The sequence below is a fragment of the Thermobia domestica genome, chromosome 10 (assembly GCF_964235325.1).
Source record: "Thermobia domestica chromosome 10, izTheDome1.hap1.1, whole genome shotgun sequence".
Lineage (NCBI taxonomy): Eukaryota > Metazoa > Arthropoda > Insecta > Zygentoma > Lepismatidae > Thermobia > Thermobia domestica.
The window spans coordinates 168,780,466-168,804,113 of record NC_137463.1 but is presented as its reverse complement, the minus strand read 5'-3'; the positions used below and the strand labels follow the sequence as shown (position 1 = coordinate 168,804,113).

Genomic DNA, 23,648 nt, shown 5'->3' with positions numbered 1-23,648 from the left:
TAACTCTTCGTAAGTCTGGATGATCTGTCTGGGTACCATCCTGATTAGTGTACGGGCACGGCAAGGTAGAAACCAAAATTCAATTTCCGGTAGTCCCACACCTTTTCAGTTTCTGAATTTACAGTACATTTCATTATTTTACTTATTTATTTATTTTAAACAACTTATTGTTACAGTGCATACACAACAAAGCATTACACTATTATCGTACGGTTTATTTTTAAAGTGTCAATAATAAGTCAACTGAGTACACTTAGCAGAGTATTATATTATTTTTATACACACATTTTTTTAAAATCTGTCAATCTCATTGAGACCAACTTAGTGCAACTGACCTACACCATATACAACATATTTTTTTAAAGCTTCCTATTCGCACATGTCCTACAACTTTTTGTATAAAAGTAACTTTCATTTTCAGCACTCATTCTTTCGAACATTCGAACTGAAGTTTGCTGCAATGTAGAACACAATCGTGCAGATAATTTACAATCAAGACTAGACTTGAGCGATCGAGAAGAATGATGTGTATTCAAATTACTGTAGCACACACACAACTGCCTATTGTATGCTGACAGTAACCACCCAAGAATAGATTCCAATTAGCGATCAGACATCATTTTTATTTATTTATTTATTTATTTATTGAACAAATTCCCAGATACAGCATAACTTTGCCATTTTACACAGGGACATGCTAACAAAAGAAAGAAAAAAAAACAAAACAAGATAACAATAACAACATAGAAAGAAGAGTGTAAGAGTAAAACTATTCCGTCAAAGCTCGCTTAATTGCTCTTTCAAACACTGGGTAGCTCGAAAATATGTCCACATCAGTTGTTACTTGATTATAACAATTTGGTATTCTATAAAAAAGAGACCTCTGTATAACAGCCAACCTAGGACGGGCAAGATGGAATAGGTGGGTATTCCGGGTGATGCGGGCAGGGACACGTAAGGATAGTTCCTGAAGTAATATTTCCGATCTTAAGTTTCCATTAACTATTTTATGTAGATATTTCAGGTCAGAGATAGTTCTGCGTACTTCAGGAGTCTGAATATTAAGATGTCGCAAGAGTTCCTTCTTAGATAATATTCGAAGTGCAGGAACACGAAAACGGACTATAGCGATGAAGAAATTGAGAACAGAATCAAGTCTGGAGAGATGTGTAGGTGCTGCCATGGCCCATATGGGAGAGCAGTATTCGATCTTGGGCGCTATTAATGTCTTATAAAAAGTTGCTAGTGAAGAAACAGTGCGTAGTTCGGTGAATCGATAAAGAAGTCCCAACATGCGCATTGAATTCTTTAGTATTGAGGAGATGTGGTCAGAGAATGTAAGTTTTGAATCAAAGATGACACCAAGATCGTTATGACTAGAAGAATGTGTGATAGGGGAATCGTTGATATGGTATGTGGAGGGAACAGGAGACTTTTTCAAAGTAATAGTAATACTGTCACACTTCTTACTGTTGAGTTTCAAGTGCCACATTTCACATTTTCTTGAGTGGCTGGGATTATTGACTAATGCATAACTTGCTTGCACAGTCATTTTCAATCACATGCAGCAATTATTTATTGTATTTCAGTATGTACGAACATACCTTTAAATATACTGCACAACTGGGTTAATATAAAGAATACTAAATATATTAATTAAGTAATCAAGAAATACTACTAGATTCAGAAAATGTATGACATTAAGGACTTACCACACTTGCTCGGCGTGCTTCCCACGTGGTAAGAATTACTATCACTCATTGAATTAGACGAACTTCCATACGATTCATCAAAACTGCTATCGCTGAAAACATTAAAATACAATCATGCGTCACATTATGCAAGGTATGAAACTAAAATGATTTTTTTTCTTTTTTAGGCCTTATGGTCCTATGGTTATGCCCTTTAGGCTAAAGGAGACGGATGATCAATGAAAGTGAAATTATACTTTGTGCTCTCCGACGGCAATCGAACCAGGTACAACGTGCACCAAGGAACACGCGCTAGCCACTAGACCAGCGGGAGGGCCATATGTAAGATACTTTCAAACGAAATACTAGACTACAATTACAAGTAATAATTTGATCTAATCCATTTAAATTGACGTACTAGAAATAATAATAATAATAATAATAATAATAATAATAATAATAATAATAATAATAATAATAATAATAATAATAACAAAGTTATCTCACTTTACGGAACTAAAGGAATGTTCACTCATAATAAGATGCAGTAATATATATACACAACAGATATAGGAAAGATTTAATATCAAAAATAAAAATTAGGAAATACTGGACAGAAGAGTCAATTGGAGAGTAAGAAGTATATGGAGATGATTAGGTTGAGTATCTATCGCAAATTCACATGCCTTGATATGTCAAAATATATAATAGGTTCATAATGAACTGTTCCTATTTCAATTATTTCTGTTACAGTCTATAGGAAGTACTTTACGCTTTCTTTTCTATTTTTCTTTCTTCGTGATGTCATAATTATTTGCAGATATTGTCCGTTATTTTAAAAATCTGGCTTATCAAAAAGAATCAATCTTAAAATGTATTTTCGGACTTCCTACACAATGAAACATTTTACGCAAGTTATTCTGTAAATTTGCGTGGAATTAGTATGGAATAGTATTTCAATCATTTTACATTAGGACTAAAGAACCAGACTTAAATTTATACATTGGATGACAAATATTTGGACCACACCATAAATTCGAAACTACTGCTAATGTCTTGGAGTTGTAAATGTCAGTCGTGTCTATCTGATCTAGATTTTTCAAACCATTGTGATCATTTCTAGTATCTCACAAAGAAAAATATACAGAACTTTCAACACTTTTCGACATAGAATCATAGAAATTTTTCATTCAAAACTTTATCAGAAAGTAGTTTTGAAGTATTAATTTAGACACTGCTTAAATATATGTTTGGTGATGGCAACAGATAAGAATCGGTATCTGGGAAGTGAAAGAAAAGGGCAACCACATTAAAGGTATGTTATTATTTATTTAGTATTTTCACAAACTTAAATATCAATTAATTTCAGAAAGAAAAGAAAAGGAACTATAAATATGAAAAGAACACGCACTGTCCTGGAAAAGAAGTTTCCACTCTGAGGGCGGCAACAGTACGCGTAGTAGTTGAAAATTTGGTTAATTCTTCACATATTCAAGGTAATAATTTTCATTTTGTTTATACAGAATGACCAATCTTTCAAAAGAAGATATTGCGGGGAAAAGATCGAACTTCTATATCATGATATATTTATTTTTATTTCGGTGATTAGTGACCTGCTGTGATATCTCGTTCTTTCTTCTACCAAGAAGTTTTTCAACTAGCTCTTTTCAGAGTAACACGGAATTACTTCTCATTTACTCCTAAAATCTTAACGTATTATCAAATTTACATAATAGTAAACAAAATGAAATTTCTGTAAAGACTGTACGCAATTACACATCAATTTTAAGGATCAGTTTGCCACAACTCAAACAAGATCATGTGGTAAACATGTAAGAGTATGAATACTTGGCACGAATACTTCAGGCTATTAGAAAGAAATACCAATGATAATATTACAAAATAACTACCTTGTTTGTATATCACGCCCAGATCTCGGAGAAAGGAAGACTTTAGTACACATAAGCCTGCATGGTGACTTTAATGTGTGAATTTTTAAAGTTGGAGCTTTGTAAGTAACGGCCACTGATCCAAACACCATCTCACTCAATAAGTTTACGTCGGAGCTTGGTCGAATATACTGCAACATAAACGTATTATTCTTATGTTAGAAAAATATAATTATTAAAGCAATTTATTGACAATAAAATTTCAAATTTGAATCTGGCAACGTTACAAATATCTGACATCTAGAAATTGTAATAATGTTAAGTCTTCATAGTTAGCGAAATATCCACTAAGAGTTAAGGCTGTTGCTACCTCTTCGCTGAGTCGAGTTTTCTCCTATCTAATAACATTGGAACTTTTTTCGTGTTTTTGTCAGCAAGCAATGAACAAATCCTTATAAAAATTTGCATAGAGTCAGGTCGATAATAAAGGATTTGTTATATGAGCTTATAATTTTACTAAAAGCCTCCAATTAAGTTATTCATTCCCCCCTTTTTTTCATGTAAAGATTTGCAACAGTGCGATCTCTGCTTCTCCCTGTTTGTATTAGCAGCGTGAGGGAAATTCGGGCTAGCCATTTAAAACAGGTTTTTAAACTATGTCCATATCACATCTGTGGAATGAAATTTTCTAGCCCTCTCGTCCTTTTCGAGGACAGATTTATGGCACTGAGAAGGAGGGGGCGCTCTTTATTTTCTTTGCTAAACCTATTGCTTTTAGTATATTCGTCTAGTCTCATTCGGAGTTCTTCTGGTTACTTTCAAACATAGCAAAATGCCTCTTGCGTCTCATGTATTTCAGTCTTATACCTGGTGATTGGTTATACAAATATAAATTAGCAGACGATTGTGATAGCAAATAAATTTCCTGTGTGGGGGCCGCGGTGGCTCAGTGGTAGAGCGTTCATCTCAGTTGCATGGGATCCTTGGTTTGATCCCAGCTCGCGCTAAGTGAACTTTGTGGTGGGCAAACATCGTGTGCATGGGTTTTCTCGGGGTTCTCCTGTTTTCTACCACTTTCTTCATTCCACCATTTCATTCATTACTTATCATCACTGTCTCCTTTAGCCTAACCAACATAACTGTGGGACGTAAAACTTACAGATTTCATTTTATTTAAATTTCCTGTGTGAAATAATAATAATAATAATAATAATAATAATAATAATAATAATATATTATTATTATTATTATTATTATTATTATTATTATTATTATTATTATTATAGGAAATTCTTGGCACAAGAGATTGTAACGAGCAAGGAATATCAGTGCGGCTTGGCACTAGTAATTTAGTTAAAATTTGTGGTCACCACATCGGTTCCTCCTTGCCGGTGTTTCCTTGACCAGAGACTGGCCGCGCTGCCGACACCAGTGGGGTTTTCACATTGAAAACACCAGCGCTCTTTGACTTTTGTAACCTCACGGAAACAGGTAAACCAGTGGAGATAGCATTTTGGAATAATTATATATATGTATATGCAGACCCGTATTCAGGAGGATCTAGGGGTTTGCCCCCCTAAATTTTCGCTGGCCTCCCTAAACTTTTCACGGTAGGCTTGCAAATGAAATACAATATGGTGATAAACTATGATATGGTTGGATCGGGCTCCCCTAACTTCAGCCGCCCCCCTACATTTTTGGGCTGGCTACCGGCCTCTGTATATGTATTTGAAACTGTGAATAGTAGTATAGAATGTTTATGCTAAATAATAATAATTTCATTTTTACCACATACGAAGGAAATTTAGAAATAAACTTTTTTGTTACACAAATGTGTTCTTAGCGTGAATGCTGTCGAATTCTATTCCTAATGATGACAGATTTTTCGGTGTTGTTTCAGTATCGTGAGGCAACTGGGAAACTGAAGAACTGACCACACATTACCCTTCTAACAGAGCACATTTGTAGGAAAAGTGAAGTGTAATATCAGGGATTCTTTTATTAAACAGAAAAACATCTATACATAATGCAATATGTAGAGTTAATGTAGATACAAATGTCATTTTCTTGTTAACGTCTTTTCTTGGTTATTACTTTACGAAATATGAATAGGGACTTATTTCTTGGTAACAGGGAATAGGGACTTATTAGTGTTACCTGCTAATAATAACCTTGTAACTTACGCATTCTAAATAAGAAATATTTATTTTCCGGATGGTGAACGCGAAATTTCATCTATAGCTACAACATATATATATATATATATATATATATATATATATATATATATATATATATATATATAGAAATAGTACAACACATATTAACAGAATAATTTTAATTTTATGCATTATTTTTTCATGCTTCATTTTAAAATATAGGGCTTTTTTTGTTGAGGTACACCAATTTGTCATTGTCATACATATTAAACTAAAGCATTACCGTATGAGTATAAAAATATATGATGGAATACTTCGTTACATCAAGCCACAACATTATGTAAATGAAGTTATTAAAAAATAATAAACAAGCAGTATAATCAACATACTAAATATCACCGAAGCACTATTCACAATTTAAATATCTATGAGCATACTCCAAAATCCCTGGTAAGTTTCTATATTGAAAAAAAAAGTAAACAAAATTCACAAGGCCACGCTAAACATAAATACAGGAAAAGTTAAATAAAAAAAAATGTTATCAGTAAAATTTCTACCCTTTCCCTCCAAAATTATGTCTCAAATCAAGTAAGTAACTTGCTTAAATTATACTGGTCTACGACTTTTTAATTTTGTTGATAAGTGGTCAAAGTTACACTGGAAGTATTGACTTCAATCAATACAAATAAATCAAATAAACACTAATATTTCACATTTATTTATACAATGAGTATGTCATAGTTTTTTTAAAAAACAATTTTCATTTCATGTATAAATTTTAAAGAAATAATTCGGTTTCAAATGTTACTTTCACGCAAAAAAAAAAAAAAAAAAAAAAAAAAAGAAAGAAAGAAAGAAAGAAAGAAAGAAAGAAAGAAAGAAAATATACTATGGTAAATTAAAGTGAGATTACAGTGTTACGTTAGTTCAAATAAGATGTTAACGAAATTTTGCGGACAACTCTCGAAACTTATCTGAGAAGCAACTTTAAAAATTGACAAAAGTTATAGATATACTTCATGAGTAAAGAAAGAATACAAATGTAGATTAAAAAGAGATCTTTTTAAAAAATCTGCAGTTAACAGGAATATAGTTAACAAATCTAAAAGATTCTATAAAATAGATTTAAACAAATCTTCAATCAGATCAATTGATTCCCTAAATTTTCTTTGTATCACCTTATATATAAATATAAAAAATATATAAAAACAAGAATTTTAGGAATAATTCAAAAAATGGATCAATGATCCAAAAAGTGCATAAAAAGATTGCGATCTTGCCAAATAATTAGTTTTTGGATCAGGGGCCACAAAAGTTAGCAACGGTTCCTAAATCGAGTTTTCGTATTTTCTACGGAATCAGCACATCATACTGAGTAAATTGTTAGTTTGGGTTTGGCTACACTACCTGTAGTTCTCCAGATATAAGGCTACAAGAAAATGTTTGATTGTATGAAATATATTGGATTTTTTGGATCAGGGTTCACAAAATTTTTGAATGGGCCCTAAATCGAGTTTTCGTATTTTTTACGGAATAAGCACATCATGCGGGCTAAATTGTTACTTTTTGGTTTGGCTATACTATATGTAGTTCTCAAAATATGGGACGTACAAGAAAATGTTTGAATGGGTGAAATATATATTGATTTTTTTGGATCAGGGCCCACAAATTTTTTGAATGGCAGCTGAATGTTTTTTTTTTTTTTTTTTTTTTTTTTTTACGGAATAAGCACATCATGCTGAGTAAATTGTTAGTTTTGGTTTGGCCACACACTTTGTAGTTGTCAAAATATGGGGCGTACAAGAAAATTTTTGATTGAATGTAATATATTGAATTTTGTGGATCAGGGCCCACAAAATTTTTGAACGGTCCTTAAATCGAGTTTTTGTATTTTTTACGCAATAAGCACATCATACTAAGTTAAGTCATAGTTTGGGTACGCTATATGTAGTTCTCGAGATATAAGGCCTACAAGAAAATTTTTGTCTGTAATAGATTGCATCTTTTGATCCAATAGGGTCTAAATGTACACAATATATATTGGTGTTGTTGTCCATTATTATGTTTGATCTAAATCTATAGTTGACTGCTAATAGGTGCTGTTTTGAGCACTATTCGTTGTTTCAAACGATACACTTTATTTTAAATTGAAATATAATAAATAAAATACAAATAATACGTCACTATAAAAGTAGCTTTTCTTTTAGCAGTATAGAAGTTTATTATAAATACCTCATATATAGATAAAATGGGCACTGGAGTCAAGAAAGGTATGTCTCTTCATGTTTTGAAAAATGTAATAATAATAATAATAATAATAATAATAATAATAGTGATAAAGTGACATTCGCTTTCGTATACATTAAAAGTATCTTTATTCAATAGAGACAGTTCGCTTCTAATTACTTATAACTGTCTATACTTGAGGGGGGGAATAGCTAATGTAAAGAAGAATGGATCTGTTCTCGCTGTGTTTATTTTTTTCTGCTTTCAGCAAAGAAAACGTACTCCAACGCCTCCTCACTGAAATGCCATAAATATGTCATTGTTGAAAAGGGTCCCCTCACAGCTGTGGACAATGTTGAAACTTCAAAGTAACCCTCAGTTACTCGCCGCAACCTGCTAGAAGAGAGAACGCAGTTTCGTCAATGCGTTGTTGCAAATCTTCACATGAAACAAAGGGGGGAATGAATAACTTAATTAGAGGCTTTTAGTAAAATTATAAGCTCATATAACGAATTCTTTATTATCGACCTGACTCCATGCAAATTTTTGTAAGGATTTGTTCATTGCTTGCTGAGAAAAACACGAAAAAAGTTCCAATGTTATTAGATAGGGGAAAACTCGACTCAGCGAAGAGGTAGCAACAGCCTTAATTAATGAAATACGTTAAAAAAAACTCCATAAATATTAGGTTTTATGAGAATTCAAAGAAAACCAACTTCCAAGAATATACAATGAATTATTTAAAATTATTACTAGGAATGCAATGGATATACCAGATTGCAATGAAATGAGCTGAGCGAGCTTAAACTACGTAATCAGGAAGCGTTTTTCGGTGATTATTCCTCGATGGTACATCGGATTTTTGATTTCGACCTATGTTGTCATCAGCACGACATACTCTATCAGCGTGCTAAGTTTGGTTGAGATCGGCCAAACGGTCTAGGAGGAAGCGTTTTTCGGTGATTATTCCTCGATGGTACATCGGATTTTTGATTTCGACCTATGTTGTCACTCAGCACGACATACTCTATCAGCGTGCTAAGTTTGGTTGAGATCGGCCAAACGGTCTAGGAGGAAGCGTTTTTCGGTGATTATTCCTCGATGGTACATCGGATTTTTGATTTCGACCTATGTTGTCACTCAGCACGACATACTCTATCAGCGTGCTAAGTTTGGTTGAGATCGGCCAAACGGTCTAGGAGGAGTTCGCGGACAACCAAACGGCTAACCCGAGTATAAGAGCTTCGCTTCGCTCAGCTCAATTACTATTATTGGTAATGAGGCAATTGATAATGGCTATCTCTACTCCTACTTTTAGTAGGTGAACAACAGATTCCTTTAATCTTCATACTGCCCTCTGCGCACCAAATATATTATATATGGGTTAAGTTTAACTTTAAGTTATACTTACACTTCGGAACGGTTATGTCCTATGACCAATTCTCAATCAACATTCGACGGTGTTAAGGTAAAAGGTTGTAACCCTCAAAAAATTGAAAATGTGCATTTTTATCTTATTCAACACTATAGGTCAAGCCATAGGCGAGAAAAATATTGTAAGCTTGTGTGTGTTATAAAGGCAAATAGACCACTTTTTATACTTGTGTCTTGCAAGGATGTGAATATAAGTTAGAGGTTGTTTTCTTGCTCCCCTAAAAAAAAAAAGTTGGAAATGAGGGTTACGAAGTTTTACCTTAACACGGTCGATGTGATGGAAGTCAAAGCGATTTTCAATCCAGTCTTTTAGCTAATTTATATTAATATTCAACAACAAAAGGATTATTCGTTTATTTTAATGCTTGATCAGTTAGAAAAAAAGTATAGTATACAAACCTGATACCCATATCCATTGGATACTTCAACAAAATTTTTCCCTTTCCTGGCATTACTTTTCTGTTGGCTTCCAAACCGCAGCTTGCATGAAGAGAGACTATCTAAAGGAACTTTCAAAACTGCCTTTGAATCGAATAGAAGCTTCCTTCCTCTCCAGTCACACTCACGAAATAGCAATACTCTTACTTGCTCTTTGCTGAACGAAAAAATTTTCTGTCTGCAAACAAAAAGAATAAAATATGATAATATATACATAAACGAGAAGAATTTTATTGGTTGTATGTCCTTTCGTCAATTGAAAGGATTATTAGTGTTTGGTCACTATTTGTTTCGATAACCATACTAAATACATTACATTTTAATTTTCATATACACTATCGAGGGATTTCGTTACAGCAATTATACGTATCTTCTATTACCCACTCATGAATTGTGATTATTTGTAATGATTGATATTCCTCGTATCTGCGAAAACTATTTACGTTTTCTGCATTGAACTATTTTGTTGGAAAGCGTTAAACCATCATTAACAGTACTATAGGAAAGCTCTTGTAATCCTTTACATAAAGGGTTCTCAACCTTTTCCACTGGCGTACCACCACAGCATATTGATTATTAATACTTCCATTAGTCGTACGTACCACAGGCTGAGAAACTCTGCTCTGAATACAAAAAAGACACATATATAAAACGTATATATCGAAATATAACATGCAAGCCTCAATAGGAATATTAAAACATGGCATCATCATCATAGGTATTCTGCCTTTATTGGCAGGTTACTTAAAACATGGAATCTCTGTTTATTTCTTTATGTTCTATTGCTGACTCCTGCAGACTGAGGAAGGCTAGGGTCCCATCGAAAAAAGCTAAATAAATAACATTGTCCTCAGTTTTTTTTATTATGATTATTACTATTATTCTTATATAAACTGCATAAACATTTCTTTATGAAATATGGAGAATCTACTGTTATATAATGACAGAAATCAATTTAGCAATCTCGGTTTTCAAAAAATAAATAAATATTTAGGAGCAACTTGCATGGAACAAAATAATCTTGTTTCGCCTTATCAAGCAAAACACAGGAACAACAAAGGAAGACTAAAAAGAACTCAATATGTCATACTGTGGTAAAAGTGCATACTAATTTGGAGTATTATTATTATTAATGATTATACTGAAAATTACGGAGAACAGAACTTGAACATAAATGTCGTTTTACAAGCTTTTCAAAATAGTAAACTTATCCTCAATACAGTTCAAGATATTTTCACTCATCTTAGGTTCTCTTCTCTTCTACCAATGAATACTTGGTGTCAAGTAACACTGGTATTTAAGTGAAAATTCATTAAATGCTTTCAGGTTTATAATATCAAATTATATTCAACTACTACAACGTCTCTCTCCATTACAAACAGAAGAGTGGAGTTCCAGTCATATTACACAATAGCCTAGATTAAGGCTATTACTCAACTGTCTCACTGATAATCTTCCTCTGTAATTTGAAATATAAGCGCTCCTGGCTGCGGTAATAGAGCTGTATCTGTCCATCTATATTTTAAGAGGGCATTTTGTCTCAATAATCCACAACCCTATCTCGAAAAACTACCGTTCGGTGTGACTTACTGTACAAAATTTGTAACTGTTATCACTTACTGCCTTTCGACAAATAGGGTACGCCATATTATTGAGTTGTTGAAATACCAGTGAAGCATGGACAAAAATGAAACACAATTTCCCGTTTCTTTCTTTTATGTTTTCGATTTGATTTGATTTTTCTTTCAGCAGAGAGGTTATATGAAACGTGGACTTGCAACTTAACGTGTGATCCGAACCACATGTGCTCCGGCCGGAAATTGAACCCGGATCTTCTGCAGCAAGTGTGCGTACACAATTCACACGCTAACCACGAGAGAGCTCGTTTATGTTTCTCGAGAGATAATTATCCAACATTATAGGACTGATAATGCAGAACTTATGAACTATATATTTAAAAATGTAGCAGTTTGTGTTAAAATCATTCGCAAAAAATCTTTATCATAATTTTTAACAAAATCATTTTAGAAAAATTATTAAAATATACAGTACGGTCAGTAACAAAATATTCACTTAGGAATTACGAATCAAATTGTTCGAACTCTTCGCGAAATTAGTTTGAACAAAACTCATTTCAACCAGTAAACTACTCTTTCTGACTGTTTACGATGAAATTATCACGGTTGGCTAGTTTAAACCAAGGTGGTTTAAACCAGCTGTTTAAAAAAAAGTTTAAACCACAAAACGAAAAATGTTCGTAAACTCTTGATCACGTTTCACTCCCGTATATTATTCGTATTATATTCAGACCTAAATTCCCTATTCATTACTCAAAAAGATTATACTACAAAAGCAACTTTTTTTTAATAAGTTTATAAATGTTTGTTTTGTGACTTTTTTTTTTTTTTTTTTTGCAGTTATTATTGTTATGTAATTGCAATCAAAGAAAAATTCTAAATATTGTTTACTATTGATAAAATACATCGGTATGTCGTCCTTTTTGTGTGTGGGGAGAGCGGGTCATACAAACCCCACGAGAGGCATTTAGTGAAATGAGAAGTATCTTTGGTATCTATTTATGTATAAATGAGTCTGAGCCAAAGTGGACTCAAATGATTCTTGACAATTATATTAAGAAGTATGTAAAGATCAGTACAACGATTTTTATTAGGATTCCTTCGTAAGTGAGTCGGCAGACGTATCGCATTTATGGCGAATTAGTCCTGGTTCCGAGTTTAAATGGAGGACAATTTCTCTCGGATGTAACTCGAGAAGTGGTTTTTATTCCGCTTTAAACTTATGTGACCCCTTTCAGCATAACCCGTTGTTGCTTAATAACATCAAGGCGAAACAAACTTATTTCTGTCCATATATGATATGAATAGGCCTACATAGAGCAAATTATTATTTTTTTTTAAAAGTTTTTTAGTTTTTTTTTCAATAAAAAACATGGTTTTTGCCAACCCTGAAAATTAGTGCCAAATTGTGTGAACAAAAGCGTGGTCTACTTCCGTAGTTTGCATGGTTTTGATGGAATGTCATGAAAGTAATTTCATAAAGCGGATGGGAGAAGTTAACACTTTTAGATAGTTAAATGGAGATAAGTAAGTAGAATATTTTAATATTCTTTCTATTCGACATGTCTTCTTTAGAAGAGGAAGGTATAGGTGGCTTGATCCCCTCAACTATCGGGTCATAGGAACAGGATCGACACGGCATACGATTGAAACAATAAAAAAACATTTTATAATCACGCAATACTAAGTATCGATCAATTTTGGAAGGAAAACCTGATGTACAGGTACCATCGGAACAACCACATGAACTTTAAACATAAGAAAGAAATGCGATTAGTTTCTTGTCTATTGGACTATGAATTGGGTCAGTCAAACCATCGCTAATCTTAAACCGCTAAGAAAATCTGGGTAAACAGTTACAAAATTTACATCTTTTAGGCGCCCTACGAGACATCATTTGGAAAAGTGTTTCGTATACTGTACCCTTTGGATCGTGCTCTACTAGGATCTGAAGCCTTGTCCATTTTTAGCTGCTAAGATGTTTCGATAATTTACTCAAAATTTGATGGTCTAATATGTGCCACTTGAAGAAGAACGAAAAAATAGACCGACAATATCCTTTTCGATTAAGGCCAATTGTACTTCCTAGGACGAACACTTATAAAAAGGTTGCTATATTGTTCTGTTTTGGTCCATAGTTTAGCAAGGTCCGAAGTTAAATTTGTTCACATTTCAACGTTATGGATATCTGGTAATTTGGTTGAAAATTTAAAAGCCATTCTGGCGCCTACGAGGTGCCACTTGCAAGAAAGTTGTGCTGCATTCTTTTGGGCCTTGGCTTAGCAAGATCATAGCACAAACACGATTGTTAGAATATCCCCAAATGCTTTAAAAGCTTCTACTTTATTAGCGACTTTCCATTTCACTAAGCGTGTTTCGTGATCCAATGGGAGCACAAGGATGAAGACAGAGGAAGATGCAGTTAGGGTGACAAAGGCGTTATCCTATGTTCTGGTTACTGTGCCCTCAAAAAAAAGACGCAATCCTTACACTCTAATCTTATATTTAATTTACCTTACAGTAGATCAAGTAGTTAGCCTTCGTAACTTTACTTCTCAAAAATGAAAAATTCATTACAATATACATGTGTAAGATTTAGGCAGGGTTGGCAAAAACTATGGTTTTTATTTAAAAAAAAAAAAAAAAAATTTTTTTTTTGTTTAAATAATTTGCTCTATGTATTTATATCACATATAGACATAAATAAGTTTGTTTCGCCTTGGTGTTATTATGCAACAACCAGTTATGCTAGAAGGGCTCACATAAGCTTAAAGCGGAATCCAAACAGCTTTTCGACTTACATCCGAGAGAAATTGTTCTTCATTTGAAGTAGAAACCGGGACTAATTGGCCACAAATGCGATACGTCTGCCGACTCACTCACGAAGGACTCCTCTTAAAAATACGTTGTACTGATCTTTACATACAAAAGTCATTTCAGAAGGACAAAAAGATAAACAATTGCACAAGTGAAACCATTATACACAATTACATATGGACAATTTAAAAGTACTGCAGAGGATAGAACTTATTTAGTCCAAGTTAGTCCAGTACGACTTTTATTAGTCCAAGTTAAAGAAATACAACTTACTTGGCATATCAGTAAGAAAAGTGAATAAAGATACGAATTATTTGAGTCTACTTTGGCTCTGACCCATTTATACATAAACAGATACCAAAGATACTTCTGATTTCAATAAATGCCTTTCGTGATGATTGTATGACCCCCTCCCAAAACAGTACGGCATGTCGATGTGTTTTATCAATAGTAAACATTATTAAAACAAAACAATATTTAGAATTTTTCTTTGATTGCAATTGCATAATAATAACAACAAACTATAAAAAAAATCACAAAAGAAACATTCATAAACGTATTAAGAAAGTTGCTTTTGTAGTATAATCTCTTTGAGTAACGAATGGGGAATTTAGGTCTGTATATAATACGAATATACGGGAGTGAAACGTAATAACCCACAAATGTGTGTTCATCAAGATTTTACGAATAGTTACACTTTTACGTACATTTTCGTCTTTTGGTTAACTTTTTTTTTTTTTTTTTTTTTGAAAAAACAGCTAGGCATGTTTATGGCAGTTTTTCTAAACGCCACCTGTAGTACTAACTGGGTGTAATTTTATGTTGATCAGTATAGATCTTTGTCAGAAAGGTCATGGAGATAATAAGTACATTTATTTTTTAATACCTGCTCTCTGTAACGGATAGCATCTGTATTTTGCAACATATCACCGAAGTTCATACTTTCTTTCATATTATTTAATGTTGTACTTTTATAGAATAAATTTTGAAGAAGATGGAAATAACTTTAAGATGTAGAGCATACATAATTCAAATTCAGGTACTTGTAATATAACCTGTACGGTTATGTGTAATTGTATGGAACTTCTGAAGCCGACTGTGCGAGTATTCTAGTCTGAATAAGAATTTATCTAATTTCAGGAGTCTTAAAACGACTGTAAATAATTCCTTGCACCAGAAAAATTAACCTAAATATGATTTAAAATAATTCGTATTTAATATCGGATATTAAGTCACCCTAAACCTGGGTGTGCCAATATATCTGTTTTTTTCTTTTCTTGCCACCCAGCGTATGTGCACGACAAAATTTTGTTTCAACTACTGAAGCCTGACAGGATTTTCATTGATTTATATTGTCACGTTAAAAGTATGTAAATACTAGTTATTAACACTATAATAGTTGTAGAAATATGAAATATAGCATACAATTTACATTACACTTTAATAAACAACCTGACATTGTAACAGCTATAGTAACAGTTCTACGTAAGTATGTTTACAGCCCTCACATGCTATTCATAAACGTGTGCTACTTTTAAATCAGTCACGAGACACCTCATGACGTCTTACGTAAACCAACCTAAGCTACCCACACGGTAGAAAATTTGAATTGACTATTCATAAGCTAAATCTTTCATCTATAACTTGGATATTTTACTAAAATATACAACGAACTCTATTAACTACAAATGAAATAGCATATTTATGTTACCCAATGACATCCTGTCTTGAGAGTACACCATTAGTTAGCTTCTGGTTCCCCCGTTTCGGCGAGAACAACTTGTTTAACAACGCCATTTGCCAGGAAACTAACAAGTGCCGAACGACAACCGTTTTGCACTGTATCGTTGTGGCGCTGCGATCGGTCTCTTCAAGGACTCGAACTCAAATATTCATAAAATAGCATTGTGCACACATAGATACACACATACAATGCCTTCGTGTATGCAGTCTACGGATAAAACATGTGATTTACCTCTTTGACCTCTTTCATAATAAGCTATTGTAGTTATGGTAAATAATTACTTTCATCGTACTGATACCGCACATTCAATCACATGAAAATAAATATAAACAAACATCAAGGTAGAGACAGGTCTGAAGCCTAACGGGGGTCAAGGAGTTAAGTCCCTAGAAATTACTCAAGACCACGAAGCCTAAGCCCCCTGAAAATTTAAGATGGCAATTATTCTTAATTCAGTTATAAGGTATATTTCATGTTATTCAGGTATATTTCATGTTGGATGTGTTTCAAAACTGACAAGACTCTGCAGTCATGAAACACATCCAACATGAAATACAACAAGAGTGATCAGGGCTGATCACAGTTGCAGGGTAGATTAACGCGCTTATTGAAATTTTAGAGATTTGAGAGAAAATAAATTGAACCCAATTGGAAACATTTTTAAAGGTTCAATTTATACAAGAACACGTTTTAATCAAGGACGTAACCAGGATTTGGGGAACAGAGGCTTCCAGGGGTGTCCACAATCGGGTTTTAGGGTGCAGTTTGTACTCATGAGATTTTGGGAGGAGGGACAATTTTTCATTGGAAATGGCACAATCGAACTTTAATTATACTAATGATATTTTTAAGAACTGAAAAGTTCTGAAGTTGAATAAAATTAAGCCTACAAAGCAGCTAAAAAATGTATGGGGGGGGGGCCAACCAACCATATTATAGTTCATCAACATAATATAGTTCATTTGCAAGCCTATCTTGAAAAGTTTAAAGGGCAGCACAAATTTAGGGGGCGAGGCCCCCTAGACCCCCGTGGATACGAGCCTGCTACAAAGCAAGTTATCTTGCTTTTATCATCATCTACTCCTGTCTCTTGCTCTAACCATCTTTTCTCGGGGAGAGGCGGAAGGAGAGAATGGTAAATTTAGGGTTATTGTACGTTGTACCCAAACACTTGTAGGAATTGATACCTCTGGAGCCTCATTAGCTTTCGCAAAATTTGTGGAATACAACACAAAAATGCAATAAGCAATTATAACTGCTATGCCGCTTATTGCAAACTAAAACGCAAATTTGAATTATGTTGACCCAAACCGATTCGTATAACTGAGAAGAAATTGAAAACGATTTTTTTTTAAAGTTTAAAGTCCCTTTGTTGTAACCTTTAGGCTAAAGGAGACGGATTATTAATGAAAGTGAATGATTGTGAAATTAAATTGTTGTGGTTTCTCACTGGGATTCAAACCCGGAACCACGTGCACCAAAGACACACGTGCTAACACTAGACTAGAGGGGAGGGCGATTCGTGATGGTGCCCAGGTGAATTTAGAAAGGTAAATCATGGGTAGGGCTCCCATATTTTAAAACTAAATTCCCTATGAAAATTTAAATTTTAATGATAGTTATGCACTTGGTTCTTGCCGAAATATAAGAATTAATTAAATAACAGGTCAATACTCACTAAAAGTAACACAGAGTGAATTATTCCTATCATCCGAATATCGATAACTAATAAAAACTTTTTTTTTTTTTTTTTTAAATATCGCATGAAAATTAATATATGTTCTGGGGGAAACCGGAACATTTATAGTCTCGAACGATTTATAGTGGACAGATTATGTAAATCCGCGACTATTCCAGCTAAATAGGGATATTGGGATCCTACTGAAGGGACATGGGGAAATGGACATCCCTGTCTATGTTGGAAGAAGGGGCGGTTCTGCAATGTAGTCACAATGTTACGTGGATACTCAATTAATTCGAATAGATTTATTCGTGTTTACGAATGAGGAACGACCCAACACAAATTTTAGTTGTTTTAATATGGAACTTGCAACCTGATTCGTGTCCATGAAATATGGCAGCATATGTCACAATCAGGAGTGGGCTGGTTCACTGGGCAAATGTCCGGTGCACCCTCCTTTCTGACACCCTTAATAAGGAGAATAAAATGCATATATTTCGCTGAAACACGTATTTACATTATTTTACTGTAACAATGCACAAATTAATTAAATAATAAATTAATACATGAAATAATTTGCGTATGTTGTGAATGTTTGTTGGTAATAGCTTTCCAAGGTGCGAGTAAGGTTGGTTAATTTGAAGTTACAACTAAACTACTAGAACGCCACCGTTACTGTCTGTTAACAAACATTAACCTAAAACAGCACTTCGATATTCTTCGAAGTGAGTGATGTGGATTTCAAATTGTGTTTCTCTCTGTTCCCATATATTGGTATGAAGATTGTAGGTGCAACTTGTAGCAAAGAGTGACTTCAACTTTCGCCTAATAACCCCAGGCAATGGAATTTACAGATGTTAACTCAAGAGAAAGTGTAGATTCGCCTAATGCGAAATTATGTTGGTAGTACTGTCAAGAAATGACTTAAAAAATTGTATATAAATTTAAAAAATGTACATTTAAAAGGCACATATTTAAAAAGTATAAGCATAATTACAGTATATGACTAGACTATGACAGTATATGACTGATATTATATGTTTGACATCGAAATATGAAAATGTTACATGAAGTTACAGAATTACTACAGAAAACTTAAGCACAATTACGGTATTTCAAAGTTTTAAGTGGAAATCTAATCGGAAAACAACTATTAGAAAAACCTAGGCGGATATGGGAGGACAATATTAAGATAGACTTCGGAGAAATAGAAGAACAAAGTAGAAACTGGATCCAGTTAACTAAAGATAGAAGCCAATGGAGAGCTTTTGTGAACGTGGCATTAAACCTCCGGGGGCATGTCCACGGAAATAGGAACAAAAATTCATGAAAAAAATATCGTTATAACTAGAGACCGGATGTTAGGCAAAATGCCTATTCTTTAATATTAAAGATATGATCAAAAATAACGTTTAAAGTTTATATGGGGGATTATAGTTTCGATTTGAGCCAATTTTATTTTGCCTATTTTGCCTATTTCGACCTTTACTGCCTAAATAATTGCTTTATTGCCTAATATTGCCTATTCTATGCATTTTCTTCAAAATAAGCCTTCATTGGGAAAATACATAATTTACGTAACATAATACACACATATTTACTTATATTATGTGTTTGTAAACACAAGCTCGTGGTACGTTACAATATATATACAGGATGAACAAAGATGTTCACATACTTCGGGAGGTGATTCGTGACATGAAAAGAAGATAAAAATCCTCTTGAATTTCACGAATCATCATTTGAAGTATGTGCGCACCTTTATGTCCCGTTCCAATTGTCAGGATTCGATTTCGATTCCTATTTGGCACCCCTCTCACTCGAACACGACGCAGAATTCGACAACATGCAACAAACAGCACTTTTTGTCTTCTTTTCATGTCACGAATCACCTCCCGAAGTATGTGCACATCTTTCAGATTCACCCAGTATGTGCAATGCATAACATGCCTCGTTTTTGTATATACAGTAAAAGAAAATACTATTTAACAAACAAATATGTTTCTATATTCTTTGAACATTATCTATGACTTGAATCTATTTTTTGATGGTATTTAGTATTTATCTTCATTATTTCGAGTTACATTTTAGTGCCTATTTTACTGCCTATTTTTTAAATTTTAAGTGCCTATTTGCCTGCCTATTTTCCAAGTTTTTAGTGCCTAAACATCCGGTCTCTAGTTATAACTTTTAGTCAAGTTGTTCTTTTGATAAAAATATAGTTATATGTAGTTTTGATAAAAATATATATATATATAGTTCTGCATCATTGATTTTTTTTCAGGGAATTACTATTTTCTTACTTTTTTCCGTATGTTAACTTTCATCTATTAAGTTTTAATGTTGAAAATATTATACAAGCTTTATTTATTATTACATAGGTCTTATTTTTTTCTGTCGGTATCCCAAGTAAAATTTCACATAACTGATATATTAATATGAAGCCTTTTCTTAAAGTAAAGTTCAATGTTCAACTTAATTAAACTGTGCTTATTTCAAGTTATTATAGATGTATGTTGCTTATACTTAATAATAAAAGATCGTTGACAAATGTAACGTGAGTTACCCGACTCTGTGCATATTCCATTAAAATAAGTAGTTATAAAATGTAAATAAAAATTTAATATTTTTGCCATAATTTAATTATATGTGTTCCTTTCTTACATAGTAATTTCATGCACATAGCTATGCTAGGACAAAAGAAAATGCACTGAAAAATCACAGCTTCTGAATGTAGGGGAAAAAATTGTAACGTGAGTTACTATAGTATTTGATTTTCTCCTGTTTGCTGTATCATATAAAATGACGATATTTGGTAATTATCTGTATAAATATGACAGTTTTCCTTTTTTTTTTAAAAAAAAAAGCGCAGCTTTTAAGTTTATTGGTGGTTAGTATTCTTCAAAACATATGTCATTACGTAACGTGAGTTACCATGGACATACCCCCCCGGGTTCCATAGGCCATTTAGAGTTAGTTAACTCAGTTCTTGAAAATACATGTCAAGACATACTAATTCGCTTTCACAAGCTATGGTAGTTCATATATATGTGCGTAAATAATTGTTATTTTATATTACGTGTTATGTGCATACATGCATCAAAGGGAGTGTGTATCTGAGACCGTTCTTGTGTGTCGGTTATCTCCCTCCTCCTTCCTTGGAGAAAATCTTGCGTGTGTTCCTGGTTGATGTTATTGTATGTGGTAGATAAATTGAATGATCTCAAGGATACAAATTATCTATCTAATCTAATCAAATATAAATAAAATGAAGAGTTTGTTTGTGTGTTTGTCTGTCTGTCTGTGTGCGGCATGGGGACCAGACCAATGGACCGAGAGTTACCAAAATTTGGTCACGGGTACCGTGGTCCAGGCCCCAGATCAAGACTAAGAGCTTTTTTAAAAAAAATTCGAACTAGGGGGTCTCAGTGGGGACGTTTACCGGGAACGGCATGGGGACCAGAAAAGTTGACCGAGAGCTATCAAAAATTTTTTTCACGGATACCTTGGTCCAGGCCCCAGACCAAGGGGAAGCGTTTTTTTAAATTCGAACCAGGGGGTCTGAGGGTGGCGTTTACCAAGACATGTAAAAGTAGTAGAAAATGACCGATATTAGTGTCGAATTCATAGTTTTCGCGGTCGCTGAGATCAATGGAGAAACTCCGATTGCATTAACTTCCGAATTCACCCTAGTCGGCTGCGGGTCGGGGGTCATCGGGGAAGAGGATATCGAGACATGTAAAAGTAATCCAAAATGACCAATATTAGTGTCAAATGCATAGTACATATACGTGATGGTTTATAGTATTGGATCCCCTCCCCTTAAAGCTTGTACCCCTCCCAACAAAAAAAATCTAGTTGCGCGCGTTGATTTTTAAAAAATAATTTCTTTATATTAACCCGAATATGACTACTGTAACTTTTAGAGATCCCACATTTCTAGACTAAAAATCGTGACGGCCTTTGATGTTCACAATATACTCATAGTTATCCACTTGCTTCTTGCTGAAAAAAGGTCAACACTACTACAGGTGAGTGACAGAGTCGCCTAATCTTATCAGTTGAGCACCGATGATTAATACAAGCTTTTTTTAAAAAAAATATTGCACGAATGGTATATTTTGCAGTGAAACCGGGAGATTAGGAGTTTTGATCAATCCTAGGGGGAAGAACGGATTATGTAAATGTGGGGCTATTCCTGCTAAACCGGAACGTCTGGGAGACCTAATCACTTTCTCCTCTTTTGTAACAGCCAATATTGTTTTCACGAATATTTTAACCACACACAATTAGATCTATTGTTACCATGGCAATATTACTGGTATTGTCATTCATGGTAATCAAGATATTTACAAGCGTCATCAAATGGTTTGACTCTCACAACTTCTACATCTTTCCGAGTAAAATTGTTATTTATCATTAAATTTAATTAATGTTCTTATTAACAATATAATTGCTTGCTCCACTTAATTATTAAATAAATTATTCCAGGTCCTATTCTAATTATAAAATCAATTGTCTATCCCATTCAGCAACAGCCCAGAACTCGAGACGGTCCATTGAATTGATGAGTGAAACAAGAATTTTAAGGAAAAGATGGATCAAAAGATCGGGGTCTTGGCCAGTAATTAATTTTACACAGCGCAGAAAAGAATTTTAGGAGTGATAAAAAAATGCATTAAAAGATTGTGATCTTAGTCAATAAAAAGTTTTTGGATCAGGTGCCACAAAATTTTTGAACGGCCTCTAAATCGAGTTTTCGTTTTTTTTTTTTTTTTTTTTTTTTTAATAGAAATAAGCACATCATACTGAGTTAAGTGATAGTTTGGGTTTAGCTACATTTAGTTCTCCAAATATAAGGCCTACAAGAAAAATTTTGAGTGAAATATATTGGAATATCTTTTTAAAAATGAAAAATAATACAGCTTACTGAAAACACCGTAGCTTATACAAAATATAGACATTATACAAAATATTAGTAGGGTCTATAGGACATCTGTATCTTATATTAAGGCTCTTCATTTCCCAAAATGTCAACAACGTGATGACTTTGGATATTTAGTTACTGAAAAATCGCTATCGTGGAATATTCTTTATTTTTTGAATATTCTGATTTTCCCACTGACCGATTTAATTGTAACTCGGACCAAATGGTGCATTCCCTATTTACGAAGTCTTACAATTAATAATATTTACCTATCCTTGTTGTTACTCTGTTTACTTTCTTTATAATTAATTTCTAATACACAATTGGAAAAGTGATGAATATTTTAATTTTGTTTAAATTAAAACTTAAAGTAATTTTAGTAATATGATACGATTTACATTTTATCGTAAATAAAATTAATTTGTGTCACAATTCGGATTTATAAATTTTGGTATGAATCAGGTAATTAATTATTACAAGGAACAGTTGGCAAGTTGCTGGTCTACAGGAGAAGCGACGTGGTAGCAAGCTACAATGTTACATGCGTTGTGCATAGTTCCCTTTGACATAAATGTTTTTTTTTTTTTTTTTCAGCGATACCCCAGTTTCTCTAACCTACTGTAAAAAAATGTTTCTGAGTGTGCTGAAAAAAAAAAATTAAACATTATTTTTAAATGAAACAGGTTAAATTTATATATATACTAGCAGAATACCCTTTCTTCGCACGAGGAGAATACGTTTCATTTTGGACATAAAGGACTGGATTTGGATTTAAACTGCAACGGAAGTATCACTCTTCATCTAAGCGACCCCGAAAACTATGGATTCGACACTATTATCGGTCATTTCTTTTTATCATTTTTAAATATCTCACTCTCCCTTACGTTGCTCCATCAGAGTGAAATTATAAAAACCATCCCAGGCCCGAACCTTATCTATGTTGAAAATTTGATAGAGATCGGTCGAGTGCTTCAAGAGTTATTAAGTTTTATTTATTTTTTATATCTCCACCTCCTCTAAGTTCTACTGTCAAACAATAGATAAAAAACATTCCAGCCCCGAACC

At 33.4% G+C, this 23,648-nt stretch overlaps 1 protein-coding gene across 2 annotated transcripts in view; it reads right to left on the bottom strand.

Moving 5' to 3' along the window:
* The window catches only part of LOC145662827 (folliculin-interacting protein 2), a 105,808-nt gene that overhangs the window by 65,050 nt on the left and 17,110 nt on the right, over window positions 1-23,648 (bottom strand). The window contains exons 1-4 of one of the 2 annotated variants that reach the window (XM_081728725.1): window positions 15,943-16,078; window positions 9,799-10,015; window positions 3,602-3,771; window positions 1,713-1,804 (exon numbers count right to left, since the gene is read on the bottom strand). In XM_081728725.1, the coding sequence (XP_081584851.1) occupies window positions 1,713-1,804; window positions 3,602-3,771; window positions 9,799-10,015; window positions 15,943-16,028 (565 nt within the window). In that variant the 5' untranslated portion in view covers window positions 16,029-16,078. Of the gene's footprint in view, window positions 1-1,712; window positions 1,805-3,601; window positions 3,772-9,798; window positions 10,016-15,942; window positions 16,079-23,648 lie in introns of those variants that run through there. The other variant, XM_081728724.1, reaches the window with a different exon arrangement.